The sequence below is a fragment of the Urocitellus parryii genome, chromosome 15, assembly GCF_045843805.1.
Source record: "Urocitellus parryii isolate mUroPar1 chromosome 15, mUroPar1.hap1, whole genome shotgun sequence".
In the NCBI taxonomy this organism is placed as follows: Eukaryota; Metazoa; Chordata; class Mammalia; order Rodentia; family Sciuridae; genus Urocitellus; species Urocitellus parryii.
In genome coordinates, this window is record NC_135545.1 from 18,017,763 (window position 1) to 18,042,713 (window position 24,951).

The window sequence follows — 24,951 nt, forward strand, 5'->3', positions numbered from 1 at the left end:
AGTGTCTTTGTTGTCGTCTTGATTTATGTTGTCTGCTACTCTGTTCTTCACCCTGAACTACCTTGCTGCCTCTAGTCTCTTTGATATTTCACAAGTAGGTCTTTGATTCTACAGCATTTAGGTTGACTTTGAATCAGGTAGTCCTGCTTATAGTTAGGAATCAGATCTGGAATCCTCTTCACCTGCTGGTTTGTGCTTGCCTTTCTCTTCCCCTCTCCCTGCTTCTTGGTCAGCTGGCTCAGCCAAGAGCAAGGCTGCTGGCCTCACAACCATGGCATTACCTGGATGTTTTCAACACTAGTAGTGAGGCCATGGAGAGTCCCTGGCTTGCAGGTTAGGAGCTCAGAGCCTTGCATGTGCTTGCATGTGGTTTCCCAACCTGAGATGGAGCAGGTCTTGAAGTCCAGAGAATTGAAGGCTTGCCAAGTCTCCTCTGCTGAGACTTCTACTTTATTGGGCCACATCATTTTCCCCCAGCTGTCTCTCCAATAGCTTGAGCTCTGGGTCACACATGGCTCTCCTGGGTCAGAGAGATGCCCTGACCTAATAATTTCTGTCTCCTGGGGTCATCTTATCTGTTACATTCATCTTATCCAAGAGCAGCTTTTGACGTTTTTTTCATCTCCTGTTTTATTTCATTAATTTGTGCTCTTTTAAATTTCCTCCTAATTTTTTTTTTGTTTTATTTTTTCTTTCTCTAGCTTTTTAGGAAGGAAGAAAGGGACATTGTTGGGATGGAAGTTTAGATTGTTGATTTTTTAATGTTCTTCTCTATTCATTTAGGACTATCAATTATCTTCTAAGAATTACTTTAGCTGCATTTCACAGCTGATATTTTATATTTTTGTTTCTAGTTTCACTGTGATTTTTGTCTTTGAACAGAGGGAATTTAAAGTTTGTTGCTTAATTTCTAAACAACTTGAGATTATATATTTCCCTTTCTGTTCCTGATTTCTAGTTTGATTCTGTGATCAATGAATATTCTTAGTATCTTATCCCTTTGAAATTTGTTTCAACTTCTAGCATATGATTGTTATGATATTTATTAGTATATAAATGATATACACTTGTAGAGAGCATAGATTCTGTAGCTGTTGGCAGTGGTGTTTTGCATGCGAATTGAGTCTGGTTGGTTAATTGTATTGCTCATGTCTTGTATATCTTTTCTGATTTTTCTGCTTGTTTTTATTACCATCAGAGGTATGTGACAATCTCAACCATGTTTGTGGATTTATCTATGTCTCCTTTCTCTTTTGTTAATTTTTATAAATCAGCTTTATTTAAGTAAAATTTGCATTATATAACTTTTACTATAGGCATAGTTCAGTAAGTTTTAAAAAACAATGTAATTGGGATGCAATCCATGTACCTTACAACTTACCCATTTAAAGCGTGCAGTTAAGTGAGTTTTGTTTGTTTACAGAGTTGTGCAATGATCATCACAATCAATTTAGAACATTTTCATCACCCAAAAAGAAACCCTGTGCTCATTTACAGTTCTCATTCCTCCATTCCTCTCACTCCAACATTCCTTTTACCCCGAGTCTCTATGGATTAATCTGCTCTGACATTTGATATAAATGAAATCATTCAGTATGTAGTATTTTGTGTCTGGCTTCTTTCACCTGGAAAATATAAAACTTTATCCATATTATAGCGTGAATCCATACTTTGCCTATTTTTGTGGCTAAAAAAATTCTTTTTTAAATGAATATTTGCCACATCTTTTTTGTCCATTCATTAGATGATGAACACTTGAGTTGTGCCCACTGTTTGGCCATTATGAATATTGCCACTGTGAATATGGATGTAAAAGTTTTTGTGTGAACATGTTTTTCAATTCTCCAGAAGTGGAATTATTGGGTCATGTGGTAGCCCTTTAACTTTTTGAGGAATTCCCAAATAATTTTTCAGAGCAACTGGACCAATTTATATTCCCAGCAGCAACGTATGAGGGCACTAGTTTCTCTACATGCTCGTCGGTACTTGTTATTGTCTGTTTTATTATAACCATGCAGATGGACGTAAAGTAATATCTTGAGGTTTTTATTTGCATTTTCTTGAAGATTGATGATGAGCATCTTTGCTTGTGCTGTTTGGCAATTTGGTATATCTTCTTTGGATCAAATTTCTATTCAGACCCTTTACCCATTTCTTTTTTTTTTGAATAGCGGGGATTGAACTCAGGGGCACTCGACCACTGGGCCATATCCCCAGCCGTATTTTGTATTTTATTTATAGACAGGGTCTCACTGAGTTGCTTAGCACATCACTTTTTTTTTTTTTTTTTTTGCTGAGGCTGGCTTTGAACCTGCGATCCTCCTGTCTCAGCCTCCTGAGCTGCTGGGATTACAGGTGTGTGCACCACCACCCAGCTCCTTTACCCATTTCTTATTAAGGTGCTTTTTTTTTTTTTTTTTAACTTGTTTTCAAAATCCTTTATTCTTTATTCTGGGTAGCAGCTCTTGATGATTCACAAAATTTTTCTCCCATTGTGTAGGTTGTCGTTTCAGTTTCTTGATAGTATCTTTGATACACAAAAATTTTAATTTTGATGAAGTCCAGTATCTATTTTCTTTGGCTTCTTATGCCTTAGGTATCATATCTAGGAAATCTAGTTCAAGGCCATAAAGATTTAAACCCATGTTTTCTTCTAGGAATTGTATAGTTTTAGTTCTTACATTTAGGTCTTTGATTCAGTGTGGTAAATTTTTTTTATGAGGTGTTAGGTAGGGACCCACCTTAATTCTTTTTCATTTGGATATCCAGTTGTTTCAGCATCACTTGAAAAGATTGTCTTCACATTTATTGGATTGTCAAAATCCAACTTGCCAAGGATAAATATTGTATAATTCTACATATATGAGGTTACTAAAGTAGCCAAATTCGTGGAGACAAAAAATAGAATGGCAGTTACCAGCACTGGGGGGAAAAGAGAAATGGGGGTGTTACTGCTTACTGGATGCAGAGTTTTGGAATGGGATGCTGGACAGTTGTGGAGATGTATAGTGGTGACGATTGTTCAACAATATGACAATGCCACTGAACTGTATACTTAAAAAAGTTAAAGTGACAATTTTTATGTGTTTTATCACAATAAAAAGGCCACTTTACCATTAATGGATGGATTTATTTTGGGACCTACAATTTTATTATGTTTATCTATATGCTTGTCTCTGTTAGATTTCTCTCTTTAACAAAATACCTGGGATGATCAACTTGCAAAGAGAGGTTTATTTTGGCTCAGAGTTTTAGATGCTCCTTTGCATGATTGATTGGCCCCTCTGCTTTTGGGTCTGCACATCACAGTGGGAGCATGTGGCAGAGCAGTACCACCCATCTCATGGCAACATAAAAGAGAGTGAGGGGTAGGGGGGACCAGGGACCCCATTGCCTTCTTTTGTGTTTGATATTTTTTCTTCCTTTTTTGTTTTTGTTTTTGTGGTTCTGGGGGTTGAATCCAGGGCTTTGCACCTACTAAGCAAACACTGTACCACCCAGCTTATATATATATATTTATTTCAATTTTGATTTTCTTATTTTCTGTATGTTTTCGTTATTTTCTTAGTGATTGCTCTAGAGATAACAATTGAAACTTTAAACATAAAAATCTAGTTTACATTAAAAGCAACTTAATTTCAGTAGTATACAAAAACTTTGCTCCTATAGATTTCCATTTCCTCCCCCTCCTTTTTGCTGTTATTACATGTAAATCGCATCTTTGTGTATTTTGTGCATGTCAACAATTATTATTTTTTTGCAGTTTTCTCTTAAGTCAGATGGGAGGAAAAAAGGACTTAGAAAAATACATTTGTCCTGTCTCTGTGTTTGCCTTATGGTTACCTTTATCAGTGTCCTTATTTTCTTCATTTGAATTCAACTTATTCTCTGGTGCCCTTTCTTTGCAGTGAGAAGGATTCTTTTCACTGTTTCTCACAGGGTAGGTCTGCTAGTGATGAATTCTCTTGTTTTTTGTTATGCGAGATGTTTTAATTTTTTAGATTTGAAGCAGAGTCTTGCTAGATGTAGAATTCTTAGTTGGCAATGTTTTTTCTTTCAGCACTTTGAATGCATTATCCCACTGCCTTCTGCTCTCCATAGTTTCTGATGAGAAATTAGCCATTAATCTTATTGAGAATCCCGTGTATGTGATGAATTATTTTTCTCTGGCTGCTTTTAAGATACAGGTGTTCCTCACCTTACATTGAGGTGATATGCCAATAAACCCTTTGTAAAGTAAAAAAAAAAAAATGTTAAGTTGAATCAATGTAAGTGTAGATACTCCTTGTTACGTCCTGATAAACCCATCATAAGTTAAAAAATTCTAAGTTGAACTATTGTAAGTTGGGGTCCATCTGTATTCTTTGTGTTTTCACAGTTTGAATATGATGTGTCCAGGAGTGGATATCTTTGAATTTATCTAACTTGGAGATCATTGAGCTTTATGGATGTGTATGTAGGTTAATGTTTTAATTTTTTTTTTTTTTAGTCAAGTTGGTGAAGTTTTCCGCCATTATTTTTTCAAATATTCTCTCTATTGCTTTTTGTTTTCTTTCTGATGCTTCCAATATGTTGGCTGCTTGACAGAAGCTCTGGTATCTGCATTGTGGGGGTGGAGGGGAAGCTGCACTTGGGGGATATACCCTGGGCTTCCGGGTCTGCTGTAGGAACCGAATGGCAGGCCTTCTGCAGGCCAAGAAGTCTTGAAGTTCATTGGGGCCCTCTCTTGGTCATGGTGTGTGTGTATTAAATGAGGTACTTTTCAGTGTTAGACTACTGACCTAATTGGCTTTGTTTATTTTCTTTCTGTAGGTTCAATGTCAACAACACCATTCTTCACCCAGAGATCGTTGAGTGGTAAGTATGGTTGTGGGCAACTTGGCTTCTTGTTATGCTCAGCTCAAGGAGACAGGAGACCCTGCTGTTTCTACCCATCCAACTCAGAAAGCTGGTCCCTAGAACTTCCTCCTTTAGCCTTTTCTGTTTTTTAATTTTTCTTTTGGGGCGTTGTTGTTGTTGTTGTTGTTGTTGGTTGGTTGGTTTTTTTCAAAAGGACATGAGTCACTTGAATATCAATTAAATTTCACTTAACATTTCTTCTATTTTTTGGTGTGTGTGTGCGTGTGTGTGTGCCTTTTCTGAGGATGAACCCAGGCCCTTAGGCATGCCAGGGTTTTCAGAATTCTTCCATCATAAGCCAGACATACACAGCTCAGAGCGAAGGCAGGTAGTGCAGAGTACAGAAGTGAACGTCACACACAATGCCATGCCAGAAAGGTAAACATGTTTTCCTCCTGTTGCCCAGGTGTCCTGACAGCTGTGTCATTCCATTATACGTGTTCTTTTGTGGCTTCTTTCTTCCCTAGGCAGCCCTTCGCTGTAGCACACCTGGTTTTTGTTAGGTGCCTGGAGGTCAAGCCCTCTCAGGTTGGGCATGGCCTTTGTGGGCCCTGGCAGTGACCCTCCAATCTGATGTGCCACTGATTTTCTTCCTACGTCATCAAGGTGTTCTGCGATAGCAGCAAGGCATTCTTTCTCTGCTGCGTGACTGGACTTACTGTAAATGTAGAAGAGAGGTGAGGCAGGGCCTTTGCCACCTTGTCACTCACTGGTGAGATATGTAGACTTTTCGCTTCTGATCTTCCCAAATCTAATTGAAAGATGTAATTCACCTAACCTTGGAGCTTGCAACCAATACCGTGACCCAAGGATTAACAGAAATTGGCTGCTGGAGAGGGAGAGAGTGATCCAGGCCAAGGAGACATTAGCTCAGGGAACCAGAGAAAGGGTAGTCGCCTTGTGTGGCCATGGGGGCAGGCAGGGAGGTGCAGCCTAAGGGTGGTCAGAGAGGTGAGCTGTGACTAGGCCAGTCTTGGTGCCAGTTTTGACTCTGTCTTGAGAGAAATGGGAAACACAGGAAACCCCTGAAGGGTCAAAGCAGGAGAGTGTGGCATCAGGTTTGCCTTTCCAAAAACAATTCTGGCCTCTGACTGGAGACTTAGCTGTGGGGGAGAGTGGGAACAGGTTGCCTGGGAGGAGGCTGTTGCAGGAATCCAGGTGGCCATGGAAGGGGTGTGGTGACAGATGTGAGAGAAAAAGCAACTGCGTCGGGGACTCCTGGGAGGAACCAGCTGTGATGGTGGAGCGAAGGTGGCTGGGTTTTTGCCCTGAGCAGCGGGATCGTACTTCACTGAAATGGGGATGACTGGAAGGGGAGGCTGTGGCAAATTGGGACTTGCTTGGCATGTGTCGAGTACACTGACCCTCCAGAGAAGCCAGGTGGGCTGACCTAGGTCTCTCGGCAGCCCCAGGCTGGTTTCTGTCATAGCCACACACTGTGAGGATAGGGGCTGTGACCTTCAAGTTCATGGCCACCTTTTCTTTCTGAATAAAGTAACAAGTGCCTGGCCTCTCGGTAGCCTCCAACTTGGCAGAACAGGCCCACGTACAACCATGTTGCCTCACTGTGACTTTCCCTTGCTTATAGTGGGGGCGCTTTGGAGCCTGTGACAGGGTTGTGCACTCCAGCATCTCCCTGAGGGATGCACCATTAGTTTGTCACTTTGGAGCAAGCTTGCTTTAATTCAAGTGACATTTCCAAGGCTCTGAGGTGGAATCTGCGTTCATAGAATACCTCTCAGCTTTATTAAAGTGAGCAGCGGAAAGGACTTAGTTGGCATTTGATGGCAGTAGAACGATTTCAGAAATGTCACATTGTCCTTGCTGCCTCAGGGGTGTGTTTTAATAGCACAGACCTTGGCCTCTGCAGTGATGCAGCGGCTCTCCGTGGATCGGTTGCAGCCCCGAACATCGCCCTTGCCCTGTAAATGAGGAAGGGTTCAGGGTAGAATGCCGGGCAGGTCCTTCATTTCCTGGGGAGGGTGGGCTTTCCATGATGTTGCATCTGGGCTCCTGGGTCTTGAATGCCCTCAGCACCCTCTCTGTCTATAGAGGGAAGCTGTTTGGGGGAAACTGTCAGCCCAGACACCTGAGTTCTAGCCCCAGCATGTGACCCTCAGAATTTACTTATCTTTTTACAAGGCTTGGCTACTTCATCTGAAAAGTAGAGGTGTGGTAACACCTAGCCCACCGTGAGGATGCTGAGACACACCCAGCCTCCACTGCTCACCTGCAAAGGAGGTGGATGGAGCAAGGATTGAATGAGAGCACGAGCCAAATGCTGACTGCTGAGGCTCCCTGTGTGCAAGGGACTGTACTGAGCACTGGACGTGCCACCTGATTCATTTGGTATAGGTTCTTAGTTACTCCCATGCTACAGATGAAGAAACTGAGGCACAGGGAGTTTAGGGACTTGTCCAGGCTGGTGGTTCCAGAATCTTGTGCAGCCCTTGCATCTCAGGAGAGCTAGCCTTTCTCCCTGTCCACTCCTGGTTATACTGGAAGTATGGGGTTCTTGGAGCCAGCAGAATGGATTTTGGGCTGAGGCCAGGGTGTAGCAGGGCTGGAGAACAGGGGCTGTGTACAAAGCTTCTGTGGCACCCATGCGTACCCCAGCTCCAAGCTGGCTTGGGTTGTTCCCCGAGTCTGTCTGACTGGAAGGCAACAGCAGACTCCCAGCCTGGGGAAGCTCACTTTCTCATTTTTGTTTGGTTGTCATTCATTTTCTTTGTGTGACTGTTTTATTGTTTTCCATTCTCTCAAGCGGGGCCTTTTTGATTTCCTGTAAATTCCTCTATAATCATACTCTTCCCCACAAACATGAGATCATAACCGATCATTTCTTTTCTTGTGCTGGGTATTGCAGTTTGAATGTGTAGGTCAAAAGTTGAAATTTAATAAGAGCAGGCATCTCACTTCCATAATTTAGGCTGTGGTTCTACTTTGCAGTTTTGCAGATGATGAAATTGATCTGAAGGTAGGGTAGGAAATAAAAGGAGAGGCCTTCATACCGTCTAATAGCTCAGTGCTTTGGGTTCTGGCTAAGTACCTCTGGAAGTGTCACAGAAGAGCAAGCGTATCAGCAATTGCCGTGTGCCTTCTTGGGTTTTAAGTGCGACTGTTCAATTGAGTCATACGCCGGTTTTAGAACTGTTAATTACACTGAGTGAAAGTGTCCTGCATGCATTAAACAGGCCGTGGGTAACAGATCTATTTCTGCTCCCCTGCCTTCTGTGAACACAAGAGATGGTAAGCCTCGAACGGCTTAGGGGCAAAGTGCCCCAGGACCCTACATTCTGAGTAACAAGTCCCAAGTTAGAAAAGTAGATGAAGACCTACATTCTTGGTGCACATAGGAAAGGTTTTCTAGTAGAGTTACTCATCTTTGTCTCCTAATGAGTAGGCATTTAACCTTCCATTTGATGACAAAATCAAATGGAAATTGGGATTCCCAGGGCAGAGCGAGAATGAGTTATCATGAACCAGAAGGCAGGAGACGGGATGTGGGAACATCAAGATGTGGGATAGATAATCTAGGTGTGGAGTGAACCTCCCATCCACACTGGCCTGTCCTGGGCGAGGTCTCAGGTATACTGTGCTTGGGGTTGAGCTTGGCTCTAGTTCCTTGAGAGAATTATTGATTGAGCCTTCTGAAAAGTTGGTGTAATTCCACCCGACCCATTTCTTTTTAGTCCCTCCTATTGTTCTGAGATTTTATTCTTTGTATGGCTCCATCTTGGGATGTGGAAGGGATGGTTGTTGCTTGGGAGCGGAGGTGGCAGAGGGAGTCCTGTGGTATTGAACTCTTGCCCACCTGGATCCCACAGAACCATGCTGTGTACATTTGTCTTCCAGGAGAGATGGAATTTCCAGGTCCTTCAAATGGGTTTAGTTCAGCACGGTGGCACTTTGATGCGCAGAGAGTGATTTTGGAAATACTTTATCCTGTCTCACTACTGTGTTAATCAGTGGAGCAATCAGACCTCAGTTAATTGATGTCTTAATCCTGGGTTTAATACCCAGAGGCAGTTTTGTGACCTGTGAATATTTAAGGGCCAAAAAGATTGTGCAAATAAATCTCTGCCTAATACAGTTTTTGTCATTTCTACCCAGTAGCAGGAAACTCTGGGCACAGGGTGGGGCAGGAGCCTTCACTCTCTCAATTTCCCTGTGTGGAGGTGGCCATCTTTCTGTTTTGAGTGCAATGATGCTCACAGGCATGGCCATGAACCCATGATTTGGCATGAAGCCCAGGGGTGCCCCTGGCTCCCAGCCTATACCAGGCACCTCCTTCCTATCTGGAAAGCCTCAGCCGCCTTCTTCCCCAGCTTCTTATGGGACATCTGTGTTGTCCTGTCCTGAGCTATGGTCCTCTACTGTATCCTGGAGGAGGTGACCTGGTCTTCTCATGGGGATATCAGCCTTATGAATCCTTGTATTTCCAACAGCCACTCCTCACCTCTGTGGACACAGAAGGCTGGGACAGCATCCCTCTCTCAGGGATGGTGAGTCTACAGAACCTGGGAATCCTCCTTTCTCAGTCCTGTTTACTCAGGAGTGGCAGAATTAGCTTCATCAGATGGATCGAAACCAGGCAGTGTGCTGGGCAGTCTTATTTTCTGCAGCAACCTTAAAAACAGTGTCTGGGGCTTGTGTCTTAGAGATAACTGGGCCAGGAATGGTTCCTCTCTCCCTGGCGCCTGAGCGAGACTGCAGGCCCAGAGCCCCCAATGGATAATTGGTTAGGCCAGCACACACAGACGTCTGTTTGAGCTGGGATTAAGTTGGGCCAGCCCAAAGAACAACCGGGCCAGTTTTACCAGAGGACTGCCTTTGTGGAATAATTTGCCTGGGTTCTATTTGAATTCTTTTTCTTTTTAAAAGGAGACCCAAGGGCCTGGGGGAGAAAGTCCTGGGTAAACCAGCCAGAGGCCCAGTGTGTCACTTTTCCCAAAGTTAAATCACAAAAGAAAGCAGGACTCCACCTCAAAGGCTGAAAACACACCATTGTGCTCAAGATCAGGTGTGGTGTGGGTCAAGGCTTCTTTCTCCTTGGGCTGGCGATATGCCGTCCTCTCATCTGCAGGAGGATGGAAGGAGGCAGTGGGGAGCCTGGGAGTGTGGCTACCGGGGGCTCATTCAAGTCCCCTGCTGTCTCTTCTAGCCTTCATGCAGAGTTTGGGCTGCAGAGGCCCCCGGAGGCTGTACCTATGCTGCCTGGCCTGGGAGCTGCTGCTGGCCTGGGAGTGTGCAGGATTCCACCTGACCTGATGAACTCCACCGGGGTGGGGCGGAGGAGGAAATCTGTTTTTAATTTTAACTGAGGCCGTTAACTCTCCTTGCTGGAGAGTTTCCAGCTAGGGTGCAAAGTCTGTATAGTGTGGCAAGCCTGTTTCTGTATGCCTGCTCTGGGCTACCATGTTCTGGCACTGTGGGACCTTGCCCTTAGGGGCTTTAGCCTTTTGGAAGAGACTTTAAAGAAATTAGAAGTGTGAGCGCTTTCTGAGGATTCCTACAGACTGCCCAGGGAGCCCAGAGAAGGGATTTAGCCTACGGTCAGGGATGGAGGAGACCCTCCCCACCTTGGGAAAGGAGTATTTCCAGGGGGAGTTGGAGGCAACTTAGGTGAAAGGGCAAGAGCAAGGTCCAGGCAGAGGAGGGAGGAGCTGGAGACAGAGCAGTGGCGAGTGTTGGGGAGCAGAAGGAGGGCCTGGAGAGCCTCAGGAGTCATGGCGTGGAGCTTTACCTTCATCCTGGGGACACCTAGAGGCCACTGAAAGATTGTCAGCAAGAGAAAGCTCGAGAAGATTTGCATTTCCTCAGCATCCCCAGATGCTGTCTGGGAGCAGGCAGGGCCAGAGGCGGTCAGAGTGAGGTCCAGGTAAAGAGAAAAGGAGGATGTGCAGGGAGAATGGCAGCCCTTGGTCCTGGGTCAGATGTGGGGAGCCATGGGTGGGCCAGAGGGAGGTGTCTGGGATGACGTCCATGGCCGTTCAGCAGCAGGAGAATCATGGAGCTGGGACACAGTGGAAGTTGTCTCATGCAGGGCTCCAAGTACCAGGGGACCTTCAAGCCTTGAGGAGCAGGTGCAGAAGGCAAAGTGCAGAGGGAGGGGAAGAACAGGCCAAGTGGGCACCTGGGAACCCTGTGATCTGGGCGGGGGTGAGAGGAGGGCTGGCAGAGTGGCTGGGGCTGAAGAGGGGAGGGAAGGAGGCGAGGTGGGAAATGAGAAAGGCTTGTCAGGAGGAGGGGGAGACAGGAGCGAGGAGGGGGAGCCAGGAGCCAGGAGGGGAGGGGTTTTCAGTGGAGCTGCTAGTTAAGAGGGGCAGGTGGTGGTGGGGCTTGGAGAAGGAGAGGTGGGGAGGGAGGGAACGGGTGTGCACATGCGTGTGTGTGTGTGTGTGTGTGTGTGCGCGCGCGCGCGCGCATGCACCTGTGCCTCTGCCTGCCTGCCTGCCTGTCCCTGTCTCATGAGGAGGCCTCACTTCCCTCACAAGGGGAAGGAGAGGATTTGTGGAGAGGGGGAAAGTCCTTAGTTCAAGGTGGAGTGGAGGCAGTGTTCATCATCTCCTGAGCAGGAGCCTGTGCATGGAGAGTGGCTGGAGGAGTAGAGAAGGTAGAGGAGTTGGGAGGAGGCTTCCTGCATGCTGTGTAGCTGGAGGCCATGTGGGAGTCAGGTGTGGTGGCTGCCTGGGAGCTTGAGGGCTGTCTGCCCAGCCGTGCACTTCCTGGCAGCCATGGCTCTGCAGCCCTAGAGCAGACATGGAGCGGGCTGGTTGGGCCCAGGAGAGGGCAGTGTTGGCAGGAGTGGTGGTTAGAGGGATGGGCCCACCACCCAGCCAAGGAGAGGGCCAGAGGAGCAGAGGTGGACATGGCCTGGGCCTGGTTCCATCCATGTTGTCACTCTGGCCATCACTGTCTTTGATAAAGGTCCTCTCCCTGTGGAGGGTGGCAGTAAGGTTATCCTGTAAGTGGATTTGGATCTTAAGAACCCAAGCTGCTCATTGAGTCCTATACATTTGAGTCCTATATGCCTATCTGAACCCTCCTGCTCTAGGGAACAGGGACCAGGATTCTGATCCCCAGGTGGGACAGCAGCAAGCACCCTGCCCTAGAATCAGGCTGCCTTCTGATGACGGAGAGCACACTGCCAGGCTGTGGGTCTGCCTCCTCAGGAAAGGGCGTTCCTTTTGTGAAAGTCCCTCTGGGCCTGTGTGTCTGTTTTTCCGCCTGACCTGGAAGGTTTTATAGTCTTTGGGAGGCAGTGGCATGCTGCAAGATGCCTTTCTCATTTTGCAGTGACAAATGGCTGTCTGAGCCATCTGTGTGGCGTCATTGGAGACAGTGTGAGTCAGTGGCTGCTTCTGTGAAGTCCCCGGGGGCTGGCTGGCTGTGATGGAGGTGGGGAGCCGCCCGTCCAGATCTCACAGAGCCCCTTGTCTGCCCTGCTGTCCTCATCTGCCCGAGGCCGGCTCATGGGCTCTCTGGTTGACTGAGGAGAATGGACAGGGTACCCTCTGGCCAGAGGGGAGGGGTTTGTCACTCAGGCTTTTCTGATCTTGATGATGCTTGAATGTCCCCTTTTGGGAGAAGGAAAGGTAATTACAAGGGATCTTGGAGAAGGTGGGTCATCTTTAGCAAAGGAGCAGAGCTGACCATGAGGGGGATACACCTAGAACCTTTGGCCTCTCTCCAGGCCCCTTTGATGGCAGGTCAGCTCTGCATTACAGGCCTCTGTACTGGGACCATCTCCTGCCAAGCTTGGGTCCCTGTGGTTCTGCTCCATAGCATCTGGACTTCCCCTCGCAGCAGCCCTCTCCCACTTTGTAACTGTGGATTTCCTTGTAAGGCATATCTCCTGAGTCTCAGAGCCCCACCAGAGAAGGAGGGGTTTGCCTTATTCCTCACCAGTGCCAGGAACACCAAATTGACACTTCCTTAACAGAAAGGTGAAATGAGTGAATGGATATTCATTTGCCATTATGGCAGCACCTTATTAAAGGTTTTAGTGTTATCAAAGCAATATGTGCATTTATTAGAAAGCCCCACTAGTGCAGAATCAGAACAGGGCCGGTAGATTAAAATCAAGGCACCTTAAAATCAAGGTGCCTTCTTGACACCTCTTTACCCTGCTCACTTTTAATGGTATGATTATTTCCTTTGCTGGTTCCCCTTGTCATCTTGTAGTGCACTTGATCCTCCTTTATGTATTGCTCTTTGAACTCTCCATACCATCTTGCCCTCCCCCCAGGTCAGCCGAAGCTGTGGGGAGGGTCCCTGAGGCCTTTTCTGCATTGTATCTCCAGTCTCCTGCCTTCACCTCCTGATCTTTTACTATTCTTATCATTTTCATTGTGTGTATGTGATCAGTAAATCTTGTGTGTTTTTTGGGAAAAGTTAAAGGTAAAAACAACAAAAACCCATAAACCAGACTTTTATTGTTGACACTATAGTGTGGCCTCTGCAGAGCTGAGGAGAGTACCAGGATGGCAGCTTCTCTTTGAGTCCAGCATCACCATCCCAGGTGCTCCTAGCATCAAGGACATATAGATTATTTTCTTATATAATAATCAGTTATAGAAAAATGAAACTCCATATTTTATGCCCTGTTTGGAGTATTTTTTTTAATTAAAAAAACTTTTCATTAAAACAAAAGCAGCAAAGGTACATTGTTGAAAGTTAGGAAATATGGCCAGAGCTTGGGAAGGGTGCTAGGGAAGGAGGGATGGTGAGAGGATGATTGATGGTTCCAGGGGTGGGATAAGAGGAGTAACTTCCAATGTTCTAAAGCACAGGGGGTAACTATGGTTGGCAGCAATTAGTTGAATATTTCAAAATAGCTACTAGAGAGGATTTTGAGTGTCCCCAACACAAAGAAATGATATATATTTGAGGTCATAGATATGCCAATTACCCTGATCCGATCATCAGACACTGTATACATGGATTGAGATTCAAGATCATACCCCATAAATACATACAATTATTGTTTCAATTAAAATGTTAATTTAAAAGACATCCCTAACTGTCCTTGACACATTCATTTTCCATGTCTTATTCAGTTATTTTCATTATTTGCCCATGATATTGACTATATAAGTTAGCTTTCCATTGCTGCAGCAAAATACCTGAGATAATCAACTTATAAAGAGGAAAGATTTATTTTTGCTTATTGTTTCAGAGACTTCAGTTCTTGGTCACCTGGCCCCATCACTTTGGGCCTGTGGTGAGGCAGAACATCATGGTGGATAGATGTGGTGAAGGAAAGCTGTTCCCCTCATGGCCAGAGGGCTGGGCTGGCAAGATCCCCTTCAAGGGCACCAACTTCCTCCAAGTAGGCCTCACTTCTTAAATGCTCCATCACCTCCCAAAGGCCACCAAGCCTTTAACATATAATCTTTGGGGACATTCAGATCCTAACTACTTACTGAAAAGGCTGGTTGTGCTGCAGGATGTCCTGCCTTCTGGATTTGTATAGTGGTTCCCTTGCGATGTCCTTAGCTAGTTCTTCTGTGCCCAAATGTCTTAGAAACTGAATGTTAGACCTAAAGCTTTACAAGTTTAAAATATTTGGTAGACTACGTCCTAGGTGATGGTATTTCCTGTTGCACCACATTAGGACCCAAATTATATGGAGCTGACCTGCCATCGATGATGCTGGATTGACTGCTGTGTCACATTTCCTGCCTGGGACTGGAAAGTAACCTGCATGGTGTTATTTTGGTTCCACACAAATCAATGTGGCTTCTATATATATTTCCTGGAGTTCTATTTGCCTTCGCCATATCACTAAGAGTTTTAAGCTTCTTATTGATTTTACGTGTGGAAATGAGTCCATTCCATTCTCAGAGCCACATATCTAATTTCTGATTGCTTTCCAGGCTTGCCATCCTGCATGTCCTGGGCTTTTATTTAATTATACTTTGGGGCCAACTCTACTTTCTAAAAATATCCCTTTATATCATCTCATCCTCTTAATTGATTTGTTCTTTCTCTCTCCCCACCCTTTCCCTCTCTCTCCCTTTTTGCTAGGGCAGATTCTTAAATATTTTCCCCATTTCTGAATTTTTGAACTTCTGAAAAGGACTCTCTTTCTTTTGTATTTGATTAGTAAATTGTCTGGGTTTAAAGTTCTATATTTACATGCAGTTAAAGAAAAGGGAGTCAGTGAGGCAGAATAGATCCTGCACTTTTATTATGTAGATGGACATAATACCTTTATTTTATTTATTTGCTTTTTATGTGGTGCTGAGAATCGAACCTAGGGCTCTACACGTGCTAGGTGAGCATCTACCACTGAGCCAAAACTGCAGCCCGGGTCCTGCACTTTTGATCTTATTTTCGCTGTTTCAGTTTCTCATCTGTGAAATGGGGATGGTGATGTTTTCCAGGCAGGGATCCCCAGGGAGCTGGGTCTCTGAGATAAATAGGCAGAAAACATGCGGAGGCGTGCTCTTGGGATCAGCATGTGTGGCAGAGAGAAGAAGCAGGACAGGCCTGTATTGCAGTCCCAAGCCCCCACAGCTGATCCCAAAGGGAGCTTTGGAGCTGGAGCGACCCAGCAGAGATGTCCCTAGTTGAAGCAAAAAGCTGGGTCTTTGTTCCCTCCATTGAATCAAGGAGACCTCCAGAGAGGACTGGTTGTCCGCCAGCATCCTCAGCAGCTGGGGGAAGAGTGTGTTGGTCCTGCAGGGGGTGAGTTGGGCATCACAGCCAGTGTTCCCGGCCATTCCCAGAGCCTGCAGGGAACAGGCCCCCAGTAAATGGCAGTCTAAAAAGAAGGGAAGCTGTGTTTGTTTTCTGAGATTTGTCTAACTTCGTAGGCCTGTTGTAAACATTGGGAGATACAGTTAGCCTGCATATCCGTGGGTTCCATTCACCCACAGGTTCAACCAGATGCAATAGGGAAAAAAAATCCAGAAGCTTCCAGAAAGCAAGACTCAGATTTGCCATTTACTGAGCACTATGTTGAATTCACATGAATGAAGTGATGTCTCTCACCCCTTCACACATCCTCAGCTTCTCTCCAGCATTCGTTCCTGACCTTTGTGGTCAGGTCTGTACCTGTGTAAATAGTTGTAAAGTTTATTCACATCCTCCTGTGAACGGCCAAAGCATCTCTCAATTACTTATAATACCTAATACAATGTAAATGCTCTGTAATAGTTGTATCCATTAGGGAATAATGACAAGAAAAAAGAGTCTGTACAGGTTCAGAATAGACATAACTATATAGGCCTAACTGCAGAGTAGGTGAAAAGCAAATACTACACCATTTCACATAAGGGACCTGGCATCTGCAGGGATTCCAGGCTATGCCCCCTCAGATACCTCATTTTGAGGAGAATCAGGCAACCTGCCTAAGGGTGGCTTTGAGGTGGGCAGTGTGGCCAAGGCAGCATCTCCAGGCTTTGTACTTTGTTTATGTCACAGACACTCACAGGGCGCTGGCGAGTGCCTGGCACTGCCCTCGGTACATAGAAAATGCAACGCTGAATTCTCACCACACCCTATGAGAGGAGCACATTGTCATCCCCACTTCACAGGCGAGGAAACGGGCACAGAGTGAGGAGCTCAGCCACACAGCTGGGGAGGGGTGCAGTTGGAGTAGGAGCTCAGGGTCTGTCTCTGGACAGTGCCCTTAGTGACTTACATGCCTGTGGATGTGGCATTGTGCACAGGGTAGAAGATGAGGATCTATGTGAATCTCACTTGGGGATGAGGCTAAGTACAAGGACCAGACACCTAACACACTTGGGCACATTGCCGTGAGTTTGTTGTGAGGGCCCTGGGCATCCCCCAGAGCCAGTTGCTGGAGACACAGCGGGGTCTCTGGTCTTGCCTCCCTTGCCCTGCATATGCCCATTCTCCCCTTCATTGCTGCCTCGCTCTTCTTGTCTGCCCCAGTCTCCTGCTTCTCTCTGTAGACCAGCTGTTTCCACATCTGTACCTGTACACATAGGCTGAAAATGGCTGCAGTCCCCCTGGTGTCTCCCACTGCCTGACCTGTCTCAGGCAGGGCCCAAAACACATGTGTCCCTGGGCTGCCCCAGGGACAGGTGGGTAGGGAGAAACAAGTATTCTCTGCAGCCAGCTAGGCAGAGCCCTGGGAGGTGGCGCCTTAAGGTTAAAGTCCCACCCCCTCGCCATAGGGAATTTATTCCCCTTCCATGGGGGAGGAAACAGGCTCAGAAAGGCAGGGTATGTCTGACTGTAGAGGCTGGGCTTCTTCCACTGCCGACAGTGGCTTCGGGTTCTGGTCATGGGCCTTCCTGCCCAGGGCTGGTGTTGGGACAAGATGGGCAGCTGCTGTGCTCCCCTCCAGGGATTTTCTTCTAGGCCACTCTGGGTAACTTGTCACTCCTGGGGCGTGGGGCTCCCCCTCTGGTCCTGTGCAGCCACAGGCAGGCAGAGTGTGGTGGATCTACCTGGAAGGGTCCAGTCTGGGCTGGAGGTCACTGACTTGCTACTTTCTTTTTCTCCCCTGAAGCCGAGTGTTCAAGACAGACATGGAGCTGGAAGTTTTGCGCTACACCAATCGAATCTCCAGCGAGGCCCACCGGGAGGTGAGTTAGGTGGTTGAGCAGGCTGCACTGCTGTGTGTGCGCTTAGAAAACCACGTGGAAGCTCGCGGCCCCCGTTCTAGTCCCTGAGGACCTGTGACAGGCAGGAAGTTTTGTACAGAATGATTCTTTTCCCTAGTGGGCAGAGCCCAGTGACAGGAGAGGTTCTGCCCTGGCTCCTCCCATTAAGGCAGCCACCTTCGTGAGAGGAAATGCTAGTCCTCAGGGAGTTTTGCAAAAAAATTCCCAACTATGGGAGGGTAGAGCTGCCCTTCCTGGCATCTTGGCACTTCCCAGCTTCTTTCTTTTGTTCTTAACAAGATTCCAGCATATTTATTACCATTGCCCACTTTCTGAAAACATCTTCATATGGTTGTTTTTCACACTTCCCAATTGATAGAGAAACAAGACCAAATAAGGAAGTGCATCTTTTGAAGGATGTTCAGGGTGCTGGGCCAGCCCAGGGCCTGCTTAGTGTCGCAGCTTCATGTTAGGAAAAAACCAGGGTGATTGATGGACTGCGTGATCTCTTGTACAGGCGATTTTCTCCATTTTATGAAAGTCAAGCAAAGGAAACCTTTCAGAGATCATCTTCATAGTCTTCTCGGCATTAGGAATTCACCAAACACACCTCAGCCAAACCTTTGCTGTCTTCAGTTTTGCTCGCCACCTCCCAGCTGTGGCTCAGAGCGTGGCGCTGATCCGCTTCCCAATGGAAGTACTCCACAGTGGTATAAATAAACTGTATGGATTTTGGAGCCCTTAAAAGTCCAATTTGTCACATTTCTGCACCACTGTGTGCACGTATCATTCTCCCCCCTTTCTCTAAAGAAGAGCTTCTTTTGAAAAAAATGCCATACATTATTTATAAGTCCGGGTTACTTATCTGCCTAATACAAATGTCTTTGCTTAATATCCATCCTCCAGGTAATGAAGGCTGTAAAAGTGGGAATGAAAGAATATGAGATGGAAAGGTAAGCTGCGTCTCTCTGGGTAAAGATTAAAATGTAAAAAGTGGTAATTTATGTTCCCTGAGCGAGTAACAGATGAGGCGCCGCAGCGCCGTGCACAGACCGGGCGGGGATTACGAGCAGGCTTTGGGGTCCTGGGCAGAGATTATTTCTCTCCCGACTGTGGCTACCTCCGTAGCTCTTGGCAGAGTGTTTGATGGTAATGGTCTTTCATTACTTTTCAGGGTGGTTTAGTGCCCATCATTCTACTCTTGGACTTTGTTTCTGCAATTTGCAGGAAACTTTACCAAATAGCTGCTATTGTGACTCTAAAAGCTGCTAGTAAAACAGCTTGCCATTTTTATGTGTAAACACTGCCATTATGTCTGCTGTGCTTGGGTGACTGGGGCGAGGGATGGTTAAGTGGCTCATAAAGCGCTCTGGAGAGCTCCATTGGCCTTTGGCTTCAATTAGGCCTGCAGTGAGCCCATGTCCTGGGGAACTTCCTGGGGCTGCCCAGCTATGGAGGTGTGGCTGGTCAGCTCAGCCCTGCTCCGAGACCCCTGTGACCAAGGAGTTGGTATTCTGCTGCCCATGGATTGTGGAAGCCCTTGACTCAGACCCAGGCTACCCGCGTGGCTCCCTTCCCACCCGTGTTCTGGGTCTCCCACCAGTGATTGCACTGCCCAGAACCTCTGGGGAGGGGACCTTGAAGAACTGCTAGTCCCTCTAGGGGACTAGGGTTTGTCTCCCATGACTGGTCTTGGAAGAGCTGCCCCTTCCCCACCTTGCAGGGCCCAGGTCTGGCTCAGGTGCCCTCAGGGGCTGCCCTGTGCAGAGCTGGCTCAGGGGGATGCTGGTTCTGCATTGCCCTCTGCGATGGTTTGGATGTGGTTTGTCCCTCAGGGGCTCATGTACTGGAAGTTTTGTCTTCAGTATAGTGATGTGAGAGGTGGAAGGACCTTTAAGAGGTGGGCCCTAGTGAGAGGCCCTTAGGTCATTGGGGGGCCCTGCCTCAGGGGAATTAAGGTGGTTCTTGTGGGATCCTGAGTTAGTTATTACAGTGGGAGCCTGACCCCACACAGTTCTCTGGTTTCCTCTGTCAAGTGTGATCTTTTGCTCTTGCTAATGCTCCTGCAATGATGCCATCCATAGTTTACCCTCTCCAATGGCCAAACCAAGGTTACCTGATGTTGAAATTTCAGCCTCTGAAGCTGTGAGCTAAACACACCTCTTTTCTTTATGAAGTAGCCATCCTCTGGTATTTTTGTTATGGTAAAAATCAACAGGCTAATATATCCTCCTAGCCCCTCTGGCCTGCCTGTTGCATCAGTGTGGGAAGCAGGGCTAAGGTATGGGTAGGACTGCAATGGCTGAGTGGACATTTCTGTTCATTGTGGCTGTGGCTTGGGGACGAGGTCTTCTTCAGTGTCTAACCTGAAAGGAGACTGCATCACAGTCTCTGTGGTCTAATTCCCAGGATCCCAGCCCCCTTGAGTATCTGAGATGGGAAGAGTACTGTGCCCCAGGGAGGTGGCTGGGCATTGGGTTCCTCAAACTGGCATTGCCCCAGAAACCTGTTCCCAAATCAGTTGACTCATAGTGACCCAAAGCTGATGCCTCAAATAAAAATAACCAAGAAATTGGAGCAAGAGTAGCTTACCGCAGTGTGGGGCCGACTCTGTGCTGCACACAGCAGCCTTGTGCCCTGAGCTGCAGAGGTCCAGCTCTGGAGTGGCTTCTGAAAGGGTCCTGGAGCCACCTCCTCTGTGGTATCCCAGAGCCCCACCCTGCTGCAGCCTGCGGACAGGCTCCAGTGCTGCCCCTTCCCCGCTACCCTCACAAGGCCCCGACCTTAGTAATGAAGGAGGTCTTTTTTCCCCTCTTACTGAGAAATTTCAAATTTCTAAAAAGTAGAATAATATAATGAACCCCAGAGTCTCCGCAGGTCTTTTGTCTTATGTTTCATTTTGTTTCGTTTTGCTGGAGTATTTTAAAAATGAGTCTCAAATATCACGTCATTTCACTTGTAGATACTTCAGGAGTGTCTCAATTGACAAGGATATTTTTCTCTTTATATAACCACCCTGCCATTATCGCATCTAAGTAAATTAACAGTATAGTTGGTCCTCCGTGTCTGAGTGTTCGGCATCACAGGTTTAACCAACCGTGAATTGAAAATATTTGTTTAAAATCCTGCATTTGCACTGAACATGTACAGACTCTTGTCATTATTCTCTAAGTCACCTAGTACAGCAACTGTTTACATCATGCTGGATAGTATGAAGAACCTGGAGATGATTTAAAGTGTATGGAGGGATATGTGTAGTTTATATGCAAATACGGTGCCCATAAGGGATTGAGTATCTAAGGGAGTTTTGGTTTCCAATAGAGTCCCCAAACCAACACCCCCTGGATTCAGAAAGACAAATGTAATTCCAGAATAGTATCAATACCCTAGTCTCACCCCTCCCCGCCATCCCTACAAGGTCCCTGGGTTGGCCCTGCTGGTTCCTCCTCTGTGGACCAGGGGGCCTGAAACTGGAGGCTGTAGCCACTGAGCATGCCTGGAGACCATGGCCAATAGCAGCTTCCCAGAGGGTGCTGAGTGGAGGGACTTGGTGTGATGGGCCAGTTGTGCTCACTGCTGTGCACCTGCTGTGTGGCCGCACCCACCTGTGGCTAGTCCTGGGAACCAGGGGGTGCCTGTGTCCAGTGGGAGCCATCTGGTCATGGGTCCCCGAGAGCTTAGAATTGAGAAGCAACATCTCCAGGGAAAAGTAGAAGGTGGGAACAAAGGGTGTCCCGAAGGTGGTGGGAAGACCGTTGTCCACAGATGCCATCATATCCCCTCTGATGTGTGGGGGCATCTGCAGTCATGAGGTGGGCAGACTCTTCCTGCCTGAGCTCCCTCCCCCAGGCTTGTCTCTCTGTCATTGCCCAGGTCACTGCAACACAGTGTATAGCCCAGATCCTTGGGAGCCTGGGGGCTTCGTAGGAGCCACATCTCATCTATTGTGCCATGTCTCGCCCACCACTGGCATCAGGAAATGTGTGTGGGTTTGATGGATAAAAAGGTCCTGAGCTATTTTTCTGCCATCCTCTGTGCCACTAGGGACTTCAGAATTCTCCTCTTGATTAGTGGAGGAAGTCTTTTAAAAAACAGGAGGTGTTGGTTGCCCAGGGGACATGGCCCTTTTAACACAGGCTGGGCTGCTGCCTGGAAAGGTCGGGGCGGCCAGTCTGCTGTGCAGACTGAGGACTCACCGGGTTGAAAGGAAGCGAGCTGCTCTTTTGTGCAAGTTGCTGGCACCCTGCACAAATGGTGGGCATCCCTAAAACCTGCTGGACCTGCTGCCCCAGCCCCACAGAGGGACATCTGGCCGGAAGGACAGGGAATCCTGCAAGTCAGTCTGGAAGCAGAGGCGGAAGGCTGGGGACACCACAGGACAATTGTGCTCATACTTGAGCCAGGAAACCCAGTTCTAAGCCTCATTTTTTTTTTTTTTAATTATCAAAGATTTGTTACACAGTCTTGCAGGCATGTTAAAAAAAAAAAAAGTAAGTGAGCTGATGGCATTTATAAGATACCTCCTCCTCCGTGCTGTGCCTGTGAGTGAGGTTTCAAAGGAAATGAAAATCATTTTCCGAAATTGAGGTGTAGTAAATTGTGTTAAACCAATAAGACATTAATGTTTGGGCAAATCGGGCTCTAACAGCATCTGACTGCAGGCCCAATCAGGCAGTCCATTTTACCGCCTCATATTATTTAATGTTAGTGGCGTAACCAGCTTGTAGCGGGCTGGCACCGGGCTGGCAGCTGAATCAATTACCTGCAAACACTAATTTAGAGCATGCTCAATTGGCTGTGTAAGCAGGTCCCTGCTCACATTTGCCACAAGGAGATTAATAACTTGATGTTTTTGACAGCCTGGGACCTTAATTGGAATTATGCTGTCTCTCTCTCCAAGCCACGAGTAGGTTGTTCGGGCCCCTTTTGTGACAGTTTGGGACTGGGGGTGTTGTGAAAGTCATTTAAAAGACAGAGGTTCTGTGATGTGCCGTGGTGTTGGTGTGGCCTGTCCTCCTCCCCTGGCTGGGTTTTCCTTGGCAAACACTTGGCCCATCTGAAGACCCTCGGCCAGGCCTGGGTTTTTCTGAGCTCTTCTGTTACAGGCAGCAGCCCACAGTAGTAGCTTCCTGTTTTCTTTGAGTCCTTTGTTAATGAAGAACTTGGCCTCGCAGTGCAGTCTTTTTCTTTTTTTAATTAAAGGTCTTATTGCTTTTTCCTGCCCTTTGGACAGATGGAGTGACTCACAATTCTGTGTTCACTGCGTCTGTCAAGTCCAGATTTGAGGAGTGAGGACACGGCCGGAGGGTCTTCATCTCCCCAGTGTGTGTGCATGCACTTGCTCACCGTCACCCACAGCCCCCCAGACCTCTGTACACACCACACCTACATAAACATACCCCACACATACTCTTGACAACCCCTACTCCCCACCACACCCCCGCCCCCCTGGATAGTTGATCCAAGCCACGAGGAGCAGGGTCAGGTGGCTGATCTTCCAGTTTACCCAGGTTGCAAAACCTTGTTGAATTCTTGTTAAGCAGGTGGTAGTTTTTGTTTTTGTTTTGTTTTTGGTGGGGGTGGGGTGGCATTAGAAACTTGAACCATCAGGAGGTAGAGTCTGTAGGCAACCCCATAGCACTGCTTCCCCTTTCCTGTAGGTAGGCCACAGCAGATGGGCTTAGTGGACCCCTGAGTGCACCCCTTCCTCTGGGAAGCCCCCTTCACTACTGAGCCAGGCCCCTGCTTCTCTGTCATTCCTTCAGGGTTTGCATCTCCATCTCCTTGGAGACCATGAGCCTTCTCAAATGTCGTAGTCCTCATCTTGTCTGTCCATCCCACGGTTTGGGTCCAGGGTGCCTCTGACCAGGACAGCAGTGGATGTGATGGGTCCTTCTCCATGGACCTGGTCACTGTTGATGCTTAGTGCCCTGCACTCTCCATAGCAGATGTAGCCTCTCTCCTTTGTCCAAGCTGAGGGATGAGAGCTGGGGCACGGCCCATTTGAGCAGGATGACCCCCCACCCATGTCTAGGTGCAGAAAACCCCCTCAGCCTCAAAGTCTGTCCTGGGTGAGAATCCAGGGCAGTCTTTACTTCATCTTGGGCCACCCATACTGGCAGGGCAGTCCTATGTGCCCACCTACTCCACTCTGGCCCCAGGGTCTGGTCCTAAATCTCTACATATCACTCCAATGGTTTTGTCTGTGTATAGTATGCTGGGAACTATACAGGAAAACTCACCAGGGTTGCTCAGGGCAGTCATGATGGTTTTGACCCAAGATGGCGGCCATCACATCAAGCAGAGTCCACTTTCAGGGACAGCTCCTCCTACCCCTGAGAGGAGCTGAGAAATGGGCACACTTAGGATGCAGATCAGCCTGGTGTCCAGCAAAAAGCTAGACAAAGAACCAGAGAGAAGGGCTTTCTTCAAATAGGTAGCCCTTCAAATGAGGTTGATGCAAGCCTAATGAGAGGTGTGAGTGCAAAACCATCCAATAGAGGTGTTGTCTTTTATGTGGAGGATTGAACTCAGGGACCCTTGACCACTGAGCCACATCCACAGCCCTATTTTGTATTTTATTTAGAGTCAGTTTCTCACTGAGTTGCTTAGCACCTCGCTTTTGCTGAGGCTGGCTTTGAACTCGAGCTACTCCTGCCTCAGCCTTCCAGGGATTACAAGCGTGCACCACCACGTCCAGCAGCATTGTCTTTTCAATGCCAGAGGAATTGCCCCTCAAAACCCCATTAAACAGTGGTTCCAGCCAGGTACTCTTATGGGTTTGCCTCCAGTGTTTCACCACTAGCCTGGTTCTGACTGTTGACTGCAGATAAATATTTATCATGTGTTTACGGAAGTAGTGTTTTCTTGCCTGCTGGGAGATTTTATCAGGAAAGGATGTCAACTTTTATCAGCTGCCTTTTTGGCTTCTCGCTTGGCTGTGTGTGTGTGTGTTCAGCAATTAATAAATTTTTATTTTAGATCACAGAAGGATTAAAGAGTTGCATATGCCCTGCACCCCTTCTCCCCACAGTTAACATCATTATGGAACATTCCCACAACTCGGGAACGTCACTGAAGCATTCTCATTTCTAAGCCATACTTGACTCCACTTCCCTTAGCTTTCACCCAGTGCCTTTTTCTGTTCCAGGATCCGGGAGAACATACTAAATCTAGTTATCTCACATCCTCCAGTTTCTCTGGGCTGTGAGTTTCTCACTCTCCTTGTTTTTGATGACCTTGATGGTTTCGAGGAGTCCTGCTTAGGTAATGTGAAGGGTGTCTTTCATTTCTAGTTTTTCTTGTGGTTAGACTGGGCTTATGAGGAAGATCACAGAGATCAAGTGCCATTGTCATTGTGTCATAGCAAGAGTAGGTATTATCAACATGACTTAAGTTGATGTTGACCTTGATCACCTATATAAGGTGGTAGTTGTCAGGTTTTTCCACTGTGAAGCGACTGTCTCCC

The 24,951-nt window shown here is 47.0% G+C and overlaps 1 protein-coding gene across 1 annotated transcript in view; it reads left to right on the plus strand.

Moving 5' to 3' along the window:
- Pepd (peptidase D) overlaps positions 1-24,951 on the plus strand; it is a 115,764-nt gene that overhangs the window by 30,387 nt on the left and 60,426 nt on the right. Inside the window, exons 7-9 of the mRNA XM_026391272.2 lie at positions 4,813-4,857; positions 17,390-17,465; positions 18,390-18,436. Of these exons, the coding sequence (XP_026247057.2) occupies positions 4,813-4,857; positions 17,390-17,465; positions 18,390-18,436 (168 nt within the window). The remainder of the gene's footprint in view (positions 1-4,812; positions 4,858-17,389; positions 17,466-18,389; positions 18,437-24,951) is intronic.